Source organism: Dermochelys coriacea, chromosome 13, assembly GCF_009764565.3.
Source record: "Dermochelys coriacea isolate rDerCor1 chromosome 13, rDerCor1.pri.v4, whole genome shotgun sequence".
NCBI lineage: Eukaryota > Metazoa > Chordata > Testudines > Dermochelyidae > Dermochelys > Dermochelys coriacea.
In genome coordinates, this window is record NC_050080.1 from 2,203,638 (window position 1) to 2,226,095 (window position 22,458).

The window sequence follows — 22,458 nt, forward strand, 5'->3', positions numbered from 1 at the left end:
TGTAGAAATGGCTAGGTCAATCAAAAAATTCTTCCATTGACCTAGCTACTGCTGCTAAGGAAAGCGGGTTACCTACCTCATCAGGAAAAACTCCTTCCATCGATGTAGGAAGTGTCTATGGCACTACGGTAGCATAGCTGCAGCTGTGTTGCCTTAGCATGTGTAGTGTAGACATACTCTGTCTTTTAAAGGCTTGTGTTCCAACTCTGGTCCAAGACAAGAAGAGTAATGGTGAAAGACTTTGGCACTCAATGTTTAAAAAGGACATTCTAGCAATTATGTTTTCTTGCATTAGTGATAAAGAAGAATTCCCCCCCCCCCAAGAGAAAATCATAGAATATTGTGTCCAAGTATCTTAAGATGAATATGAAGAGGACATAATAGAGTAAGTGCTTTGCAGAATGAGACACTTAACTGAGAGGCACTGTATCTACCAAGCCAAAGGAAAGTGGTTTCATAGGGAATTCACAAAGTACAGGCAAATGACACTATGGTACTGAATATATATGAGTCATATATTCAGTACCCTGTAATCTGATGATAAAAAAGCCTCTGTCCATCTCATGCCATTTGAGAAGCAGGAGTGGTGGGGCAGGAGGGAGGAGAAACGGTTTGAGTATTTGACGGATACCACAGTATTTAAAAAAAACGCTCAACTAGAATACAACAGATTAACAGCATATAGTTATTTGGGTGCCAGTTATACTCTGTGATCCAGGAGGTTGCTATAAATACATAATCAAAACTCAAATTTTTGCAATTAAACCAAAACTCAAAAAGGTAAAATAAATATTAAAAAGTGTAAAAACATGGCCCTCTAACTCAGTGGTTGGTATCACATAGTCTTCCTGCTATAACAAACTCTCAAGACAAGCTTGCAGTTGCTTGGAGCATTTTAGTGATGGATTTTATTCAGTGCTCCAATACACCTTTTCCTCATCACACTTGTTTCTTTTATCTTCTATAATCAGCTGAATTGCTGTCCTGTAGATGTCAAGGCTCCCAAGCAATGTAAATAACGCAAGTGCTGGTTTGCAGCTATCTTGCTATATAACCTTGACCACTGTGGTTCTCTTTACTTCCCTCTCCTGAGAAAAAATAGGGACTGCATGCACTTCTAATCTTACTTTCCTTGACTAAAGAATTTAGGCCCAAAGTATTTACGCTTCTAACTTCTATTTATATCAATATAAGTTAGGAGCCTAAATACCTTTGTACAGCTGGGTCTTACTGCTGAGTGTGTGTAGTGAGAGAGGCTTGAAGAGAATGAATGCTTAGGGTTTTTCCATTGGAGTTTTTTTTTTTTTGGACGCAGGTCCCTCACCATGCCATGTCATAAAATATCTGAGGAACAGAACACCAGGCTTCATGTAATAAATTAAATAAATAGAAAGACAGTGGTTTTTTTCCCCCAACTAAAATATTAAACTTTCATTAGAGACCATATAGTGACTTATATGAAATGAGCTTAGTGGTCTCATTCCATTTTCCAGATGTTTACATCACAAAACCTCCACCATAATTACCACTAACTAGATCCCTTTTTTTCACTCAGCAGAAAGGACAAAAGGACTAACCTACCCTTTCAGCCCCACAAGTGGTCTCTGCAAGGTAGAGGTGAGCCACATTTGCGGGGAGGGGAACAAGGACATTTGTGCTGCTATGGCTTGAACTATACATATTCTGTTAATAACAAGAGTATGCTATTCTCTGGAGCTACTGTCTGTCACCTGTCACAATGACATTTACATTCCATGGTTTAGTTATAACAGGCTTTGCTTCTGCAGACACTTTCAAATAGAATGAGGGCCTGGTGTTTTACAGCCACCTAAGCATCTGTGAACATTGCAATGATTTATAAATTCATTTAAGAATGAAGAAAGGACACGTTTTGGTAGATACAATAAATCTCACTGATTTTATTACACATCTTACTTTAGGATCACTTTTACATTCCTAGCCAAAAGAGATGATACAAATAAATATAAGTTGTAAAACCTATTGACAGAACTAGGGACGTTCTTTGTCTATAGGTCGCCAAAGAAAAGGTCAAGATCAGTGTAAGACCAAGGAGTGAAATCTCACAAAGACAGTTGTGCCCACAAACACCCTTGGGCATTTAATTCCAGAAACAAGAGAAATTGGGCTGAGGAGGGTAAGGTAGTAAGTGCCTAGAACATAGGGAGCTAAATGACCACTGCACGGTGCAGAGCAGCCAGGCACCACTGTTCTTGTTCAGTTCCAGCTGAGCCTCTGATTATGGCTTTTGCATTGTGCACGTATGTTCTTCTCATTTGTCTATGTGTTTAACACTGTAGAAAGCAAGCCACAAGAATTACTTCTTCCCCTTTTAAGGCCTGGTTGTATGGTCAGATATCAGAAATTAAAAGATAGGACAGATAAAATATCCAGATTTACAGGAATCAGTGCTTCTCTGAAACTTGGCAATGAATCTAGACACAGTGAGGAAGGACTACAACTAGAGAGTTCTGTATTAAACCAAAAGTCTGTATAATGCATCATTACAGTTCAAAAGGTCATCACAGAGGTATATGTTCTATAAGATTCAAGCAGCATGCAAACCTTTCAACAAAGGGCTATCAGACCTATATTAAGAATGTTAAGTGCTGTAATTCCTATGTGTTTGGTTTCATGTGGGAATTGACTCTGGAACAGAAAAGCTACCTTTACTGCATGTAACTTGAAAAATAAAATCGTATCCATTTATACAGAGCAGAGCAAAGAGGAGGAGGATTTTAAACAGTCCTCTGAAGAGACTGCTTGTGTACACTCTCCCAGGGTCTCTTCCAGGAACTTGGTGGATTTCCCGTCTTCTTTGGCTGTTAACCTGCAGGAAGCCCAGATGGTTCAGATCATACCCACATGCAGCAGAGAGAGACAAGCCTGGCAGGATCACTTTTTAGACACGTCAATCCAGAACTTCACTAACGTTGTACAATTTAAGACACATGCATTCATTTCATCCCAATATTGCTGCCCCACAAAATGTATGTCCTCACTGCAATTTAATACTCGTGGCTGGCCTGTGCCAGCTGACTTGGGCCCACAGAGCTCAGGTGCTGTTTAACTGCGGCGTAGATGTTCGGGCTTGCACTCCAGCTTGAGCTCTGGGACCTTGCAGGGTCCTGGAGCCCAGGCTCCAGCCTGAGCCCAATTGCCTACCCTGCAATTAAATAGCCCCTTAGCCTGAGCCCCACAAGCCCAGGTTGGTTGTCCCAGACCAGCCACAAATTTTAATTGCAGTGTAGATGTACCCTATAGATCTACTCAAGGGGTAGGTCAATCAGAGTGAGAAGCTGAAAGCTGCTGTTGCCCTGAGATTTGCTTATTATCTCTTATTCACTGGACATACTGTTTAAAATGGAGCTGTGGGTAAAGCTAACTAAAAGTCAATTTTATACTTTGCTTATCCCATTCCCTTTCTCTCATCCTCACTTATACGCATTTATAAACAGGGCTTTCTGAGGTATCAGCCATTCTAGCATATTAATAGTAAAAGCAGAACAGTCTGGGTTTGGGCTGTGATTTCCAATGTCCTTATTCCTGTCACATGGGAAATATTACAAAATTTCATACAGAAACCCAATGGAATAGTAGTGAGTGAAGAGGCATAGATGTATATATTACCTCACAGTAACATATATTACCTATACAGTCACTTTGTCTCATTTCAATTCTCTGAATACTTAAACCATACAATCCTCTTTTTCAATTATGAAGTAAACAAGATTATATACCCGGGGGGGGAGGGGGAGGGAATTTTGACACTCTGTTTTATACCACAAGAGACCATCACAAGGCTTTTTGTACAGAAACAGTGGTTTACAAAAAAGAAAGTTATGCTAGACTTCCATTATTAGGTTAGCAGAAAATGAGCAGATGGTTCCTCCCTCACCCATAGGCAAAACTCTCCTCCCCCCCCCGCCATCAAAATTTAAAAAAATATTAATCTGGTCCTCATCCAGAAATATACTCCTTGAATCAAAGCAGCTGAGTTAGAACCTAACCCAAGTTAAGCAGAAAGGACAAAAGGCCTGAGCAGCTGACTCACCAAGGCACCATGCCAGCAAGATGCAGAGGAGAGCTTTATGCTATAAGTGTCGTGTTCCTTCTGCTCATGGCGGTCAGATACAATGGAGTTTTTCCAGACTGGACAGAGTCAGTCAATGGATACTTAACAAGAACACAAAGTAGAGTCCCTACATTAGAGTATTTCTAAAAACAGGCAAGTTCTCATACACTCGTCGGTCTAGTGAAAGGTCATCTGCGAGGGAGAGGTAATGGGTAAAAAACAATCACAAGACAACAGCCAAGAAAAAAAAATAGCCCAACTCTCAATATACAAGGAACTAAAAGTTACAAGCTGAACAGAGAGACGCAAGACAGGAACACCTTACTCTGTCTTCTGAGCCCATCCAATACAGCAGTTTCCCTCTCCCCACTGAACCATGGAGGCCTGTGATATTAGTCATAGGGCAAACTTTGAAAAGAGACCATCTAAAGCAGGAGTTCTTCCCCTTTCAATTTCAGTGTACCATCCTTGGGATTTATATCGGATTTCCTTGCACCCCCAGACTGGTGATTACACATGGCCCTCATTCCCACCTTGCCTCACTGTATTCAGGGAAGCTTAAGACTGAAAAGGGAATGTTCTTAACTTGGAGCAGGATGAGACACAAAAGGAAGCTTCTGCACTGAAGCTCCTCATAACATCAAGGGAAAGGTTGCATACTTATCAGAAAAGTGAAATCTAATATGGCTTTGCCTCATAGTGCTCCAGATTTCATCCATGTCATAGGGAATGGCAGAACCGGCCACGTGCGCCTCCTGGCAGAGACCTAGCACGATCTACATTTCCTACAAATGGTGGGAGATCTGAGAAAATGGCCATACATGCTCTGGGGTTTAGATATTCAGTATGGACACTGGTCTAAAAAGCCAGGTGTGGGATGGAGAAGAGAGAGGAAGAGAGCTAGTATGGAGCTGACACTGGTATGCAGACTTATTCTTTGACAAGGTGGTCCCTGCCAGTAGGGGTTGAGTCTTTAGCAGGTCAGTTTAGAAGAGCTCTTACTGATGTCTGTAAACAGACAGAGAATTTCAGTTTCTACTGTTTCCATTCTACAGGAGCAAAATATACTTCCAAGATCCTCTCTTGTTCTACTTTTCTAAAGGGAAGCGGAAAGGTCTAGCTGTGAAGTGCATGGAAACAGATCTCCAATCCTGCCCTTCTCAGGGTTGTTCAACCCAACTCTAACCCCAAATGAAGATGCCATTCTTTCAACAGAAAGAGGAAAACAATGCACCTAGTCAAGCTTGGATATACCCTCCACTTTTTAACCTCACTAAGTTTTCATCCTGAGGTTCAGGAGAGTTGATTCTGTTGAGATGACTTTCAACTCTTTCCTGTTGCCCAACAGCAAGAGAGCCCAGTACAGCAAGGGGGCTGGAACAGAAGGAGAGAGGGCGATGCTGTGAGGTGATCCTCATGCTTCCCATTGCTTCTAACACACTTTAACGTACCTCATGCATTTCTGATTTCCTAACTAAAAACTGTTCCCAATAGGGACTGATTGCTAGATTGTGAGAAAATCTTTTCCTGCAAGGTTCAGCACACCTGGGACTGGCACATTTTGACACAAGTCAGTTAAACTGCAAAGAGGCCATTGCTATTCCCCAAAGGAAAGGACTTGGAGTCTGGCTGAGAGTCCTCTCTGCAGGTTTTTACTTGTCTTTGCTCTCAGAAGGTAAACGCTGTTCATGCCCTGGAGAGGAATTGCTGTTTTTACTTAGGAACCAGTCCCCGAGACTGTGGGTAGAGCTGAGACCCAGAGGTGCCTGAGGAAGAGGATCCCCCCGATTTCCTTCCAGTTTTAGGCCTGAAGAAGTAAAAACAAAGAAAGTTGCCTGTTACACATCAAAACGAATCTCCCAAAAGCTGAATGAGTTTGACTGGATATAATTCTCTATCAATCTCAACTTGCTCCTCTGCCCTGTTTACCCATCTCTCTCCACTTACCTCAGGGATAATTTAGTTTTCATCTCACTGACCAGTCCCGTAGACAGACAGTGACCCTATGCATGCATACATTGCTGACTGGGGTCCCATGGACAGAGGTGGATATAACCTACTTTCTACAACTTGACTCACCTGGATTTTGATTTTTTATTTGACATGCTCTCAAAAGTGGAGGCATCCACCTGTATCTCATCTTCATCCTGCAGAGCTGCTTCTAGAGCAGCCTGCACTTTAGGAGCAATGGCTGGGCCCTCGTAGTCTCTGGTTGTTCGGCTAGGCATATCTAGCTCCAGTAACACAATATTTTCTGCCTAAGAAAGTGGAAGCAGAACCGGAACCATCAATGTCCACACATACTCATACTTTCCACTCACTGTACTGACACATTCCACGCTTTGATAAGGATTGTTACCAGAACTCCTAGATTTATTGGGAACATATATTTCCCTTGTGCTCGTGGTCACATTACCCTTGTCACAAAGACTGTTCTCGGGCCACTGCATTCTCTCTGGCTTGTGACTTTCCTATCACCCTGCTTAAGCTTTTACTTTATCACTTCTGATCAACACTAGGTGAAGGCAACTTAGCAGCAGCATGAAGATCATAAACTCTTCTTGAGCAACACAAGACTGCTGGGTTTAAGACACATTTTTAATATGTCAAGAGGGAAGCTTCCTCTCCACAGTCTTCTGCATCTGTCACACAGTTTATGTAGGACAACTGTATATCCTCAGAAATTCATACTCCTCTGAATACAAGAGTTAAACAGATGCAGGCTGCATCCATGTTTGGGCTTACCCTGTACCGGGCCTCTGGACGAATCATCATGGACATCCTGGCATGCTGACTCAAAGGCCTCTTGTATCCCACAGCTGACACTGGCCTTTTCATCATCTGCTGGTTACTGAAAAGGAGATGAGTACTGAACCTATCACATGCGAAAAACTAACAAGATTTCTCATTATTTGAATAAATCAAAATATCTGCAATGCACTGAGGCAATCCAGTGTATCTATTTGGAAAAAGAAGATTGTTACAGGCACCTGGGAATGTGATCCAACTGAACAGTAAAAACCCAGCAAGTGGTATTAGATACAGTCCTTCACAAGTTGGCCTCTCCAATTTGTTGTTTTGTGCTTACTGTGGGATTCCTACACATTCCTATAGTACAAACCATAGGATGATGTACATTCCTCTGGCCCTTTCATTCTACATTTGCTCTTTGGAACCTCAGATATATAGAGAGAGTCAGGATTTGTCAACAGTTCCTATACACTGGCCTCGGAGATATCTTATATTTAAAATAGGAAATAAACTATGGTAGTAGATGTGTTGAATCCGTTGACTTTTTAAATCGCGAACACAGTACTATATGTAGTTTGCAAAGCAATTTGCAATCCTTTGGAAGAAAGATGCTATTATATATATATATAAGACTTTATCAGTAGAACTTCCTTCCTCTCCTCACAGGTTAGAGTTTTCCTAACTTTGCTTTCACCTTTATTGTACTCAGGTTACAGTTTGGCTAAAACTTCATTCTGACTTTAAGAACTCTTACTGGATGAGGCTAAAACTGTATGGAGAATCTTGCTTTGGCCAGCTTGAAGCCTTCATGTGACTCAGTTTTAAAGTAAGGTTAGGGGGTAAACTCACTCCAGCCGAGTTATGGGATGCAGTTTCCACTGGTCTTCCTCTTCATCAAAGAAAGATCTGTTCATGATCTTGTTCTTTTCCTCCAGGGGAATAAAGTTTTCAATAATCAGGTGCCTGTAGATAACAGGCAAGAACAAAAATGGGACATATGCAAATAGGAGAATTAACATCTCTATTTTGAATCTCCCCACCATCTCTCCAACACAGCCCTAGAAAAAGAGAAGGAATTTCTAGTTCTGTCTCTTGTTCTGTAAGCAGTTGGTTTGCAATCCACTCCCAAGAATAAAATACCTTCAGCAAGAGTCAAGGGCAGCATATGGAGCAATGGGACCTACTTTAGCTTTAACTCCCTGGTAAGCTCATTCTGGGTCTGTTCCAGTTCTTGCCGCTCCTTGATGTGCTCCTCCTGGAGATCATGGATCTCTGCCTTCACAGCTTGCAGCTTGGAAAAAAGCTGGAACAGGTGAGAAGAACCAGAGCAATGACTATGCAACGTTGTTATTACCTTCACATGCAGTGCCATTCAGTTTCTAATCCATTTGATCTAGCATTATTTACTTTTTACCTTTTTGAGTTTTTTGGTTTTAATGTCCACCTCTTGCTGTAGGGAACTATAGGTCTCTTTTAACTCCAGTGTTTCCTCATCCCGACTTTCCATCTGTTGCTGGATTTCTCGCTCCCGACGTTTCTAAGGAATACCACAAACAAGATTAGATCAACACTGTCATATTGACAGGTTTCAGAGTAGCAGCCACGTTAGTCTGTATTCGCAAAAAGAAAAGGAGGACTTGTTGCTGTCATATTGTTGCTTTCGGTGCCTGCATACATGAAAGCCACATCCAAGGCATCCCTTTTGCCTGGGATCCAGGATTCTTAATTTAGATTCCAATTTCAAGTTGTTTTTTACCTTAGAAATATCAGGAACATCAACCCTGTGTTTATTTGACTTTGAAGGGTTTGATGGGCGCCTCATAGGATATTTATTGTGAATAAACTCAGTTAAAGGAGTGGGAGTGTTGAAACCATAGCAAGGACTTTCTTTTTCCAAAATCTTAATTAGTCATTGCAGTTAAATATGCACCAACAAGAACACAAAATAGAAAAAGTTGTAAATAGTCTGACTAAATATCCCTCCCCTCATTTAACTGCTGCAGCTTTCACCCTCTAGGATCTTATGAGGATATCATTTCATTAGTCCTCCACCACAGAAATGTCTATCCAAGACAGGACCAGAGTCTCTAATGTAAAAAACAACGAGGAAAAAAAGATTACAGGCCTTCTCTATACATCATATAGCAGTAAAAAGGACACAAGCCCTTTTTCTCTCTCTTTTGGCAGTAATCATTAAAATAGGGCTAGGGATCAATCATTAATCTGAGGAACACTAGTTTATAGTTTCTCTCACCTTCATGTTTTCTGAAAGGCCTAGAATAGCAGCTCTTTACCACAAAATAATAAACTGTTTCCCACCTCTTACCTGTTCTGCAATTTCCTGACGTTTCTGCTCCAAGATTTTCTGCTGTTCATTTGTATGATCCACAATGTTTTTCCCTCCAACAAGGAGCTTGCTTTCCATTGCCTGAAAGAAAAAATATACCGAGAGGTTAACCTCCCAAGCAGCCATGTAACCCATCCTTTTTAAAAAACAGTAACAATTCCTTACATAGTTACCACTGAACTCTCCTTTATAACGGGTGTCACTGACTGAACATCCAAATTTAAACCTGTTGTTATGGAAATTGTTCTCTCTGTCAAATCCTACATAATTGTAAGGTTAATGCACTAGTAATTTGTCTTGTGTTCTCCATTATGGCAATCTGTCCCACATTTTGTCTGAGAGGTTGAAATGGAAGCTTTCACACATAATAATCAGTAACAGAATGAAGCTTGTTACTTATAAGTTACAGCACAATAAGAAGTGTGTATATCACATTTAATCTCTTGTACTGACTTCCCAGGGTCCTACAAGTAGGTTCTACAACCAGTTTATAAATTATATAAAATCTTACAAATGTGAACCACTAATTAGAAATTCAATTTTTAAAGGAATTCCCACCTCTGTCTACATAAAGTTGATTTTTAAAACTTCTGACCCAGGCACACCCTCTCACCATTACTCTGAAACTTTCTGAAACAAGGTTATCGTCCCAATTTGATGAACTTCCATCCTTCCTTAAATGCAGAGAAAACTCCCTTCAAGGAGTCCAGCAAGCACTCTACCTTGATTTTGGCACCCAGCATTTCTGCTGCTTCCTTCTCTCGCTTGAGATCCTCCATCTTCTTCTCCTTCTCCTTTAGCAGCCTCATCTTTTCTTCTGCCACCAAGCTGTGATCCTCTACAATAGCTTTCTTCTCAATTTCCAGCTTTTCCTGCTGCTCCTTCCAGTAGTCATCTTTGTCATCCCCTTCGTCACACTCCTCTCCATCCTCCTCTTCCTCTTCCCCACCATCTCTTCTCCTTTCTCTCTTCTTTCTTTTACCAACAGACCGTTTTTCCAATTGTGCCTTGAGCCGAGCGATTTCTTCCTGGAATTCTCGTAGCAGTGCATCCTTAGGATCCTCATTAACTCTTGGTTTGTTCTTGATGTTTTTGGCACGGTTGGCATATCGAAGGGTAGTAAGAGTTTCTTCTACATTGTAAGAGGCAGGGCCTATATTGGCCACCATCACAGTCTTAGCATTGCCACCTAGTGAGTCCTGAAGTAGCCTAGTTAGTTTTGAGTCCCGGTATGGAATGTGAGTGCTTTTACCATCTACTAGGGCAGATATAACATTGCCCAAAGCTGAAAGGGAGAGGTTAATCTTGGTAGCTTCCTTCAGCCTTTCCCCCTGTGCTCCAGTCTTGGCCTGGCGTTCACTGCCTGCAAGGTCCACTAGGTTGAGTTTTCCTACACGGATGTGATTCTCCCCATCAAGTCCCACCTGGCTGCACTCAATGGTGATCACAAAAATGGCATGGGAACGGGAGCTATGCTCATTCATGTTGGTAGCACCAACTGAGCGGTTTTGGTTCCCCACATTCATGACGTGCTCAATCTCTTTGACACTCTTTGTGACAAAAGATGACAAGTCCTTCACATACACACCAGTGTCTGGTCTCTCTTTCAGCTCTAGCCTCTTGGACTGATCCTTTGATAGCAAATCTCTGATTTCTTCTTGGTATATTTCCAGATAAGAAGCTCTAACCAAATACTGCTGGTTCTGAGATCGAGAGATGTGGGTGAAGATGTGGTCAAACGAATTGGGGATGACCCCTCTTTTTTCAGGGTCACCACGTACTCCTTCCATTGTATATGTTTTCCCTGTCCCAGTCTGCCCATAGGCAAAGATAGTCCCATTGAACCCTTGCAGGACAGAATCCACCAGAAGTCTAAAGGTCTCATCATAAAGTTCAAACTGCTTGGAATTCCAGTCATAGACAGCATCAAAGGTGAAAGTTTTAGGCAGCTCATGAGATGTCCCCCTGGGATTCTTCACTGATACCTGCCCTAACTTGACATCCACATCAACAACTTTATCATATGAAGCTGCCTTTTCTTTCCCATTCATTGGCCGGCACCGCACCACCACTCTGACGGATTCAGAACTCTTTAACTTGGACATGATGACAGGACAGTGGCAGGGGAGATCTGACAGACAGGTGATCCAGGAAGGCCAGGAGCGCTGAAAACCTAGAAATAAACAAAGAAAGGGCATGTGACTACAGTTTTCAGTAATTTTTTGTGCAAAAGCACAGATTCAACTCATTTAATTCTGCAGGCTTTGGGTCAACTGAACTGTGATGGATTCTGAAGCACAAAAATAATGGTTCAGGTAAACATTTTAAAAGTCTTAATCTATTTGAAACAATATCTCAAAATCTTACATATTGATTAATATTTTGTTACGTAAAGAAATGTTGCAAAGAAACTTCATGAAATAAAATAGCTATAGTTGGTCAATTTACCCCTTTCCCTTCCCTTTAAAAAAAATTAGAAATGCTGTTTAACACTTTTTTTATTAGTTAAACCCATTGCAATAAACTTCTTCTACATTCAGGTTTAGAATAGTCAATTAAAAGCATTAGCTTCAGGTTCAAATCACAGCACTTATAAAAACTAATGTACACATGCACTGTTGAGTCACTTTATCTGGTGCTTATGCTGCTGCCTACTGCATTAAAGATGCTGTTTAGAGGTTCTTGTGAGGAACCATATCATTGTTTAGATCAAGTGCCTCAACTCATCCAGCAAAATTATAAATTCAGGACACATCTGAAGAATTTATACATATATTTAGAAAGATGCCTCTGATTAAAGCTACCTGCTGTTACTAAACATTTTCATTTCATAATGAAGAGCTTAGAGTAGCTACTCCCCTGCCAAAACCCTTCCTGGCACAGCACATTTAATTTCAGGGAAAGGGCATCAAACAGTTACATTAACCTAACGCTGCTGCCTCCCCCTCTTCAGCTGCCCTTATACTGCAGAGAAATGGAAGGTCACAGAGCATCCCCACAGGACAAAAAGGAATTGGTGAACAGCAGCCTTTGTACATCCTCTCATGCACTACCAGCTTTACCTGCCTGCATTTTTAGTTGCCTAAAAATTGTCCTTGATTGTTTTTATTGCAGCAGCATCTGACAGATTGTGAGGTTCTTTGGAAATCAAATATAAATACACTGGATTCTGGAGGGAGTCACATTTGGGTTCTGGCACTTCAGGGTCAGGATTCAGATTTAATTAGTCCTATGTTATTTACAAATTATGTCATCAGAAAGATGCAGTACTTCAGTTTCCAGCCACAAGTTTAAAACTCATCTCTAGGATCTCTTAAAGGAAAGATATTGCCTGGAAAAGTACCACGGATGCTTTTTCCTTTTCTTTGTTACATTTTAAGTCACCTTTTGTAGGTCTAATTACAGCATAATAAATCTTTAATGGAACTGCCATAGCTGCCAGGATTCAAGAGAAACCCATAAAGCTTCTTTTCACCTTTCAACTCTTATACCTAGTGTGGTCTGTGTTTCCAGAGCCCTGGAATTTGATGCAGAATCGACTGTCTGGGATAGAAATATGTGGCAGAATCTAAGGGCTTGTCCCCACTTACAGCACTGCAGTGCCGCAGTTGTACTGGTGCAGCACTGCCACTGTAGCGCTTCGTGAAGATGCTACCTACAACAATAGGAGATCTTCTCCCATTGGCATAGGTAACTCCACCTCCGCAAGAGGCTGTAGCTATGTCAACAGAAGCCCTCCCACTGACATAACACTGTCTACACCAGGAGTTCGGTTTGTATAACTAAGTCACTCAGGAGTGTGGTTTTTCCACACCCCTGAAAGATGTAGTTATACTGACATAAATTTGTAGTGTGTACCTGGGCTAAACAGTCTCTCTCTCTCTCTCACTCACACACACACACACACACACACACACACACACGCACACACACACACACGCACGCACACACACACACACACGCACGCACACAAAATGCATTTGTAGTCCTTATCATTGCAAAGAAAACCTTCAATGTGAATTGGCACGAACCAAGGCAAAGTTGTCCACACACTTGGGAAAGTAGAGTAAACCATCTCCATTCATCTTAATGGTGTGTTAACTCTGAAACCAACTGGCAATTAAATATCAACACTTAATTTAACTACTGTGCTTGTTGTGGATGTTAGAGATAGTGGACGATGCTGAGGCAGGCGCAGTCAGACAGCTTTTTGCTGTTAAGGATTGCATTGCTGGTTATAGAGTAGCAGCCATGTTAGTCTGTATTTTCAAAAAGAAAAGGAGTACTTGTGGCACCTTAGAGACTAACAAATTTATTTGAGCATAAGCTTTCGTGAGCTACAGCTCACTTCATCGGATGCATTCAGTGGAAAATACAGTATGGAGATTTATATACCCAGAGAACATGAAACAATGGGTGTTACCATACACACTGTAAAAAGAGTGATCACTTAAGGTGAGCTATTACCAGCAGGAGAGTGGCGGGGGGGGAGGGGGAAAGCTTTTTGTAGTGACTGGATACTCTTCTGGCTCTGTCAATCTGTTTCTTCACTTCAGCAGGTGGGTATTGTAGTTTGTAAGAATGCTTGATAGAGATGTAGTAGGTGTTTGTCTCTGTCTGAGGGGTTGGAGCAAATGCGGTTGTATCGTAGAGCTTGGCTGTAGACAATGGATCGTGTGGTGTGGTCTGGATGAAAGCTGGAGGCATGTAGGTAGGAATAGCGGTCAGTAGGTTTCTGGTATAAGGTGGTGTTTATGTGACCATCGCTTATTAGCACTGTAGTTTCCAGCACCACACAAGAGATCCACTTCCTGGACACTATGGTGCTAATAAGCGATGGTCACATAAACACCATCCTATACCGGAAACCTACTGACTGCTATTCCTACCTACATGCCTCCAGCTTTCACCCAGACCACACCACACGATCCATTGTCGACAGCCAAGCTCTACGATACAACCGCATTTGCTCCAACCCCTCAGACAGAGACAAACACCTACTACATCTCTATCAAGCATTCTTACAAACTACAATACCCACCTGCTGAAGTGAAGAAACAGATTGACAGAGCTGGAAGAGTACCCAGAAGTCACCTACGACAGGACAGGCCCAACAAAGAAAACAACAGAACGCCACTAGCCATCACCTTCAGCCCCCAACTAAAACCTCTCCAACACATCATCAAGGATCTACAACCTATCCTGAAGGACGACCCATCACTCTCACAGATCTTGGGAGACAAGCTAGTCCTTGCTTACAGACAGCCCCCCAACCTGAAGCAAATACTCACCAGCAACCACACACCGCACAACAGAACCACTAACCCAGGAACCTATCCTTACAACAAAGCCCGTTGCCAACTGTGTCCACATATCTACTCAGGGGACATTATCATAGGGCCTAATCACATCAGCCACAACATCAGAGGCTCGTTCACCGGCACATCTACCAATGTGATATATGCCATCATGTGCCAGCAATGCCCCTCTGCCATGTACATTGGTCAAACTAGACAGTCTCTACGTAAAAGTAAAAATGGACACAAATCAGACGTCAAGAATTATAACATTCAAAAACCAGTTGGAGAACACTTCAATCTCTCTGGTCACTTGATTACAGACCTAAAAGTGGTAATACTTCAACAAAAAAAACTTCAAAAACAGACTCCAACAAGAGACTGCTGAATTGGAATTAATTTGCAAACTGGATACAATTAACTTAGGCTTGAATAGAGACTGGGAGCGGATGGGTCATTACACAAAGTAAAACTATTTCCCCATGTTTATCCCCCACCCCCCTCCCCACACTGTTCCTCAGACGTTCTTGTCAAGTGCTAGAAATGGCCCACCTTGATTACCACTACAAAAAGCTCCCCCCTCACTCCCCCCGCTGGTAATAGCTCACCTTAAGTGATCACTCTCTTAACATTGTGTATGGTAACACCCATTGTTTCATGTTCTCTGTGTATATAAATCTCCCCACTGTATTTTCCACTGAATGCATCCGATGATGTGAGCTGTAGCTCATGAAAGCTTATACTCAAATAAATTTGTTAGTCTCTAAGATGCCACAAGTACTCGTTTTCTTATTGCTGGTTATGACAAACTTTCAAGTCACCACCAACTATGCTCATAAGGTGGGTGGAAGGAGTATTCCCATCCAGCGTTAAAAGCTGTAAAACTCAGCTTCCCTTCCCCATTGTTGCCAAAACCTTCAGGTTCCTCCCTACCAACATCTATGGTGCAGTTATGCATTTGCAATACAAACATCTGTAGCATGTTAAAAATAGAGGACGCATTCCTAATTCACAATTAGCATAGGGGAGCGGGTAGGAAGAAGCCATAAAGATGGCTCTAGGTTATGTTTATAACTCTCTGGTCCTGAACCAGCCCCTAGTGCAAGTTAGAGTAGCCGTAGGCTATTATAACTTATACGACCTAGGATAACTAAGCTGGCAAGGGATCAGCGAAGTGCACTGAGTCTGGTCCTGTATCTTCATCCCCCAACTCCCATCATGCCCCTATCCCCTCATAGCCAGCCCCAATACATATTCTGCATGGAGCTGAGAGATGGAGAATGGGAGACTCAGGATACCAGATTTACATCAGCCCAACATTCCTCCCTCCTAAGGCTGGTTTAAGGCCCATTTGCACCACTTGTTATGAGAGGCCGAGGACCCTGTCCTTAAAAAATAGAGAAAAGAATAAAATAAATTGAACTTAATATCAAAATAAATAACATGAGCAAAAAGTACATGGGTCTTTGATCATACTCCACCTTCTTCTAGTGCAACTGTTACTTTAGGGTTGGAGCTTGCAAAGTAACACCAGTTTCCCCCAGCTTCAACTCATACATCTTAAGCTGAAGATAGCCATGTGTACTTTAGATGTCAAGGGGTCAACAGATCTATGGCATAATTATTCTCGTCCCAAAATACCTGTATCTGGATTCTTTGTATAGGCCAGCTCTGCTCCAGAACCCAAAAATGATGGAATATATTCCACATCCAAGTTCTAAAATACTAAGTGATCGAATGTCATCTAGTTTTACAAGGTTCTGCATTAGACAAAACTCATGCTACATAACAATTTGATTCACAAAGCCCTGCAGTTTATGGGTTCTGTAATGAGGAGACACCTGGAGATGGTGAAACATGCTCATCCATCCCCAGTCATTAGCACATTGAACTTCCCTTTAAAAGAACCGCCATTCATCCATGGGCTGCCACTAAAAGTATGTGACTGCATAGCTCATAAAACGCAACTGAAAGGTTTCAGACAAACCCATTTTTAAAAAATGAACCTTCTAAGAAGGATGCCTGTTTAAATCCTAGATGGGCTTTTCTGAACTTGCTTTATACTTAGGTCCAGCTGTTGGAAAGATTTCAAAGTCAATTTGTTTGGTTCCCTCAGAGCTTTCCCTCTATTCTAATGCTAGCTGGATCTGTAACGAAAATACCACATTTGAGGACTAAATTTTTGATTCTGTAATTGCATCTCATCTCTGTCGCTTTACTTGAGGGGACCTCCTGAAAAGTTCAGGTATAGAGCTAAAGGACCAGCAACATTTTCTATCCCAATGCCCATGCTGTGAACAAGGCATTTATAAGAACAGGAGGTAATCTTAGAGCTCCAAAGAAACACATATAATAATATTTACTGAAATTTCAGTAAAACCTTTAAAATTATCTCAATGCCTTAATGGAAACTGCCTCCCTGCATGGAGAAGGTAGGCCATCTGAAGACACTTGGAACTCAAAAAGAAAAGGAGTACTTGTGGCACCTTAGAGACTAACAAATTTATTAGAGCATAAGCTTTCGTGAGCTACAGCTCACTTCATCGGATGTAGCTCACGAAAGCTTATGCTCTAATAAATTTGTTAGTCTCTAAGGTGCCACAAGTACTCCTTTTCTTTTTGCGAATACAGACTAACACGGCTGCTACTCTGAAACTTGGAACTCAAAGTAGATGATCCGGAACGTGCATCGAGTTGACCAAAGTGGCTAAGCATCTGCAACGCTTTATAAACTTGCACAAAGGATTCAATACAGTGTATAGCCAATGAGTCTCCAGGTGCTACTGACTAAAATACAGTGATCTTTTCCCTCCTGATTCACAACTCCAATAAGGATAGGCTCACTAACTGGACAAAAAGGAATATATATTTAAAAATGCCAGTCTAGAGAAAATATGAAAGTCAGATTGAAGACTTGTAATAGCACACAAAGCATACCCTCCTTCTTTGCTGATAAACTTGTGAATGTCACCCCAATATATGCTTCTCCCTCCACTTCTGCCCTGGCATGCAGTGTTCCTGCAACTGAAAATATCTCAGAATCGCATGGACAAAAATGAATGTGCATCTGTTTGCATCTTTACCACCATACGTACGTTCAAATTAGGCATGGAAATGCTCATGAGATTCTGAAAGCATGGGCTATGATCTATTACAGAAATGCCACCTCTAATCAATGTGGTTAATCTCTGAATAGGACCATCTCCGACTGCTTCAGTAGCACTCTTCTATCAAACAAATTAAACTAACATTTGTAGCAGCCAAACCGTCCTACAGGATTCTTTGAAGCAGACTCTGTTAATCAAAACTATATACAGGACATATTCTCCAGATTCTTCTTGGGCCAAAAAGTTTATGAAAAATAAAACAAAAACAACACAATAATTAATACTGCTGGGGATGTACCTTATCAACAACAGACTAACTTTTTATTCACTAATGAAATTCATTCAGCAGCCAGAACCAGAGGTGTGTTTTATTTTTAATGTTAGCCTCTTGCCTCTATCTCTGGCACCTTCCACAAGAGATATTGACTAGGATTATGTGATCCTAGGTTCATTTAGTCTTCTGGTAGATTTTTTTTTTCAGTACAAGAGCATATTGCTATTCACATGTGGACATCTTGAATGTAAGAGAAAAATATACATAACAGCAGAGGAATCAACCACTCACTCTCTCAGTTTGGTATCCTATATATATTTAGTGAGAATTATGTTGTCTATTTGTCAGTCACCTAGGACTGCCTTTGCTCAAATGCACATCTCAGATCTACTTTTGCTACAAACAAGTCAGTTCCTTCATCTCATTTCACCCCTGATTTGCACTATTGTCATGCTAACTCATCATGATTCATTTCCATTGCTGCTGGTTGCTGTTGTTAACAATTACTTGTGTATTAATTAGTTGAACTCTTCTTCCTGGTGAAAGCATTATAAATTATTCTAGGGAATCTGAACAGAAATTTGTCTCATCTAAAAATGAAGGGGCAATTTAAGCTGTATATTGTATAGTCACCAAAAATTATATTGCAAAATTTGCACTACAAGAAACAGCGGGAGATAGTTTACAAGCTGTTTTATCCCATCTATCACTTGCTTTATGTCACAGCACCATTTATTTGTATGCTATGATTAACAGTTGTTCGTCATGAAACCAGTAAATCCAAAGAGATCTGGATAAAATCCCAAATTGCCTCTAATCCGTTAGACTTCAAGACTGAGATTAGTGTATTTTAAATTTTGCCCTGAATGATTGCAGGAAGAATTTTAAGCCCTATTCTCTTTTAATACACTATGAAGTCATACCCGAAAAAATAAGTGACGTCACAATTTGTCACATTTAATCATCAAAGAATTTTAGAAATCAGAGATGGTAGTGAACAGTTGAACCAACCAGTCCATGTCCATGGGGCCAGTGCAGGACTGATACCATACTGAACATATGCTAGTGTGCTTTAACCTCTCTATTTTTAATACTCCCAAGAAAAGGAGCAGCTATATCTGAAAAACTTAACTGGTCTTCCTGTCACGAAGACTTTCTTAATATGCAGCCTAATTCTTACTTTTCAAAATCTCATCTCCTTACTTTGGTTATACCGCCAAGCATCATCCAAAATAACTGCATTCCCTTCTTGTTGTGTACGGTCTTCAGATATTTGTAGACTTATGTACTCACTTAACTGCATTTAGTTCTTTAATATTTTCTCAGAACCCAATACCTTCAACTCCCTCTCTGTTGGTCTTTCCCTCTAATTTTTTCTCTCTCACTCTCTGCTAAAGAAGTGCTCAGAATTGAATAGATTATCCCAGGTGTGATCACACCACAGAAAGGGACCATCACCCCTCCGCTCCTTTTTTGCTGCAAAATACAATACAATACAAACTCATGTTTAATCTGCTGCCTATTACAATCCCAACACTGTTTGGCATTATTACTTCCCAGATGCCTCCCTCCCACCAGAACTTACAGACAGTTATGTAAACCCCAAGCTACATGTACATTTGAGGCTGTAACTTCATCTCTGGTTATGAGATCACAAAGTTTCTGAGGGTCCGCCTTCAGCTTCAAACCAACATGAGAACCACACTATACAGACTAACAATCCTATACTGTAGATACTGTGACACATTAGATCTCGGATATGACATTAAGTGTCATGATAGCACACAATAAATGCAGCTGAGCAATAGTGAACTTTGTGGTGGAGAGAACTCAAAGCTATCGCAGTGGGTTATGAGATCATCAACAGCCTGTTACTCCACAGAAATCATTCTGAAAATACACAGCAGGGGGATTAGGAGGTTGATACATGCATAGGAAAGGGGTGGGGGAAGGAAGAGTAGCCGTTTACATGTCCACAGGAGAGATTTCTTCCTTTCTATACTCATGGAATTGATTCCTCCTTCACATGCTCATCTGGGTGGAAACACTCCCTCCTTCGCATGCCCAGGTGTATACACACATGCATGACAGGGGCTGCCATGCCCCCTTTGCATACAGATACACACACCCATGCATGACAGGGGCTGCCGTCCCTGCTTTGCACGCCCAGATATGCACACGCATATGTGACAGGGACTGCCGCCCCACCTTTGTATGTCCAGGTGTGCATACGCGCGTGCAATGGGGGTGCCCTTCCACTTTTGCACACCCATGCGTGCACACACGCATGCAACGGGGGGTGCCGCCCCACCTTTGCACGCCCAGGCACGCACGCGCGTGTGCAATCGGGGCTGCCAACCTTCCTTTGCACACCCAGGGGCACACACGCATGTGCATCAGGGGCTGCCGGTCCTCTGCTGCGCAGACACGTGCACGACAGGGCTGCCATCTCTCCTTTTCACGCCCCGACGCGCACATGCGTGTGCAACAGAGCTCCCGCCCCTCCTTTGCTCGCCCCTACGATGGGGAGGGGGCTCCCTGCCGGTCGCTACGAAGCCCCCGCCCCCGCCGCGCATCCCACAGCTGGGGCCCTTTAAGGCCCGGTTCGGACCCTGTGAATGGGAGGCGGCGGGTCAGTGCGGGACTCACCTGCGCTGTCACCATGGAGCCCCCGCCCCCGCCCCCGCCGCACCGGATACGGGGGGATCGACCGCCGCTCACTTCCTTGGCAACCCGCACGCCCGCCCCCACGCCATCACTTCCTTAGCAACCGGCCCCACGGGCCGCTTGGCAACTGCTCTCACTTCCTTGGCGACCGGACAGAGACGAGGCGCCTTCGCTACCCTAGCAACGAGGCCCGCCCGACCAAGGCGAGCTCCATCCGGGGACCTGGGTGCCCCGGGGCAGGGGGGGACCGGAGGGCAGATGAAGGAGCCCCATGGGGGGAGGAGAGGAAGTGCCTTGGGAGCACATGTAGGGGGAGACACGCAGGATGGGGGTGGGGCCAAGGGGAGACATGCAGGATGGGGGTGGGAGAGATTGGATGTGTGGGGCCAAGGGGAGACATGCAGGATGGGGGTGGGAAGGATTGGATGTGTGGGGCCAAGGGGAGACATGCAGGATGGGGGTGGGGCCAAGGGGAGACATGCAGGATGGGGGTGGGAGGGATTGGATGTGTGGGGCCAAGGGGAGAGATGTAGGATGGGGGTGGGGCCAAGGGGAGACATGCAGGATGGGGGTGGGAGAGATTGGATGTGTGGGGCCAAGGGGAGACATGCAGGATGGGGGTGGGAGAGATTGGATGTGTGGGGCCAAGGGGAGACATGCAGGATGGGGGTGGGGCCAAGGGGAGACATGCAGGATGGGGGTGGGAGGGATTGGATGTGTGGGGCCAAGGGGAGACATGTAGGATGGGGGTGGGAGAGATTGGATGTGTGGGGCCAAGGGGAGACATGCAGGATGGGGGTGGGGCCAAGGGGAGACATGTAGGATGGGGGTGGGAGAGATTGGATGTGTGGGGCCAAGGGGAGACATGCAGGATGGGGGTGGGGCCAAGGGGAGACATGTAGGATGGGGGTGGGAGAGATTGGATGTGTGGGGACAAGGGGAGACATGTAGGATGGGGGTGGGGCCAGCAGAAGACATGTAGGATGGGGGTGGGAGAGATTGGATGTGTGGGGCCAAGGGGAGACATGCAGGATGGGGGTGGGGCCAAGGGGAGACATGCAGGATGGGGGTGGGAGGGAGTGGTAGTAATGGGGGACTTTAACTAGCCAGACAGCTGTTGGAAAAGTAAGATGGCAAAAACATATTTCCGATAAGTTCTTGGAACATACTGGGGACAACTTTTTATTTCAGAAAGTCAAGAATGTAACTGGGGGCAGCCATTCTTGACTTGATTCTGACCAACAGGAAGATGCAAATCTGAAGGTTGAGGGCAATTTGGGTGAAAGTGGTCAAGAAATGATAGAGTTCATGATTCTAATGAAGGGAGGGAGTGAGAGTATCAGAATAAAAACAGTGGAATTTTAAAAAACAACAACAACAACAACAACCACCCACAGACTTTAACCAATTAAAAAAAACCTCACAAGTAAGGTTCCAGGGGAAGAAAATCTAAGGGAAAAAGGAGTTCAGGAGAGCTGGAAGTTTCAGTCTTCAAGGTGCAACAACAAACTATCCCAATGTGAAGAAAAGATAGAAAGAATAGTATGAGGTCAATATGGCTCCATCAGGCGATCTTTAATGACCTGAAAATCAAAAAGGAATTCTACGCAATGTGGAAACATGGATGAACTGATAAGGAAGAGTACAAAAGAATACCACAAGCATGTAGGGACAAAATCAGAAAAGATAAAGCACAAAATGAGTTGCATCTAGCAAAGGACATAAAAGGAAATAAGAGGTTTTAAAATACATTAGGAGCTACAGAAAGACAAAGGAAACTGTAGGTCCTCTGGAAGGAGAGCTAAAAATGGGTGACATCAAGAAGGCTGAGACGTTTAATGTCTGTTTTGCTTCAATCTTACTAAAAAGGTTAATGGTGACCAGAGACTCAACACAATTAATATTAACAACGAGGGGGAAGG

General features: G+C 42.9%; 1 protein-coding gene across 4 annotated transcripts; it reads right to left on the reverse strand.

The window, feature by feature from the left end:
- Positions 1-1,894: 1,894 nt before the first annotated feature.
- KIF3B (kinesin family member 3B) lies at positions 1,895-20,620 on the reverse strand. Of its 4 annotated transcripts, XM_043495744.1 has the most exons (10): positions 20,519-20,593; positions 9,914-11,364; positions 9,171-9,272; positions 8,259-8,381; positions 8,029-8,147; positions 7,694-7,807; positions 6,839-6,944; positions 6,173-6,351; positions 4,073-5,900; positions 1,895-2,848 (listed from the first exon to the last, which is right to left on the reverse strand). In XM_043495744.1, exons 2-9 carry the CDS (start codon positions 11,294-11,296, stop codon positions 5,807-5,809), a joined length of 2,220 nt encoding a protein of 739 aa, XP_043351679.1. In that variant the 5' UTR covers positions 11,297-11,364; positions 20,519-20,593; the 3' UTR covers positions 1,895-2,848; positions 4,073-5,806. The 4 variants fall into 4 exon arrangements, with proteins under 4 accessions (XP_043351679.1, XP_038225911.1, XP_043351678.1 ...); XM_038369983.2 differs by lacking the exon at positions 1,895-2,848 and having other exon boundaries at positions 5,629-5,900; positions 20,519-20,620; XM_043495743.1 differs by lacking the exons at positions 1,895-2,848; positions 20,519-20,593 and adding an exon at positions 20,129-20,443 and having other exon boundaries at positions 5,629-5,900.
- Between the last annotated feature and the right edge of the window lie 1,838 nt (positions 20,621-22,458).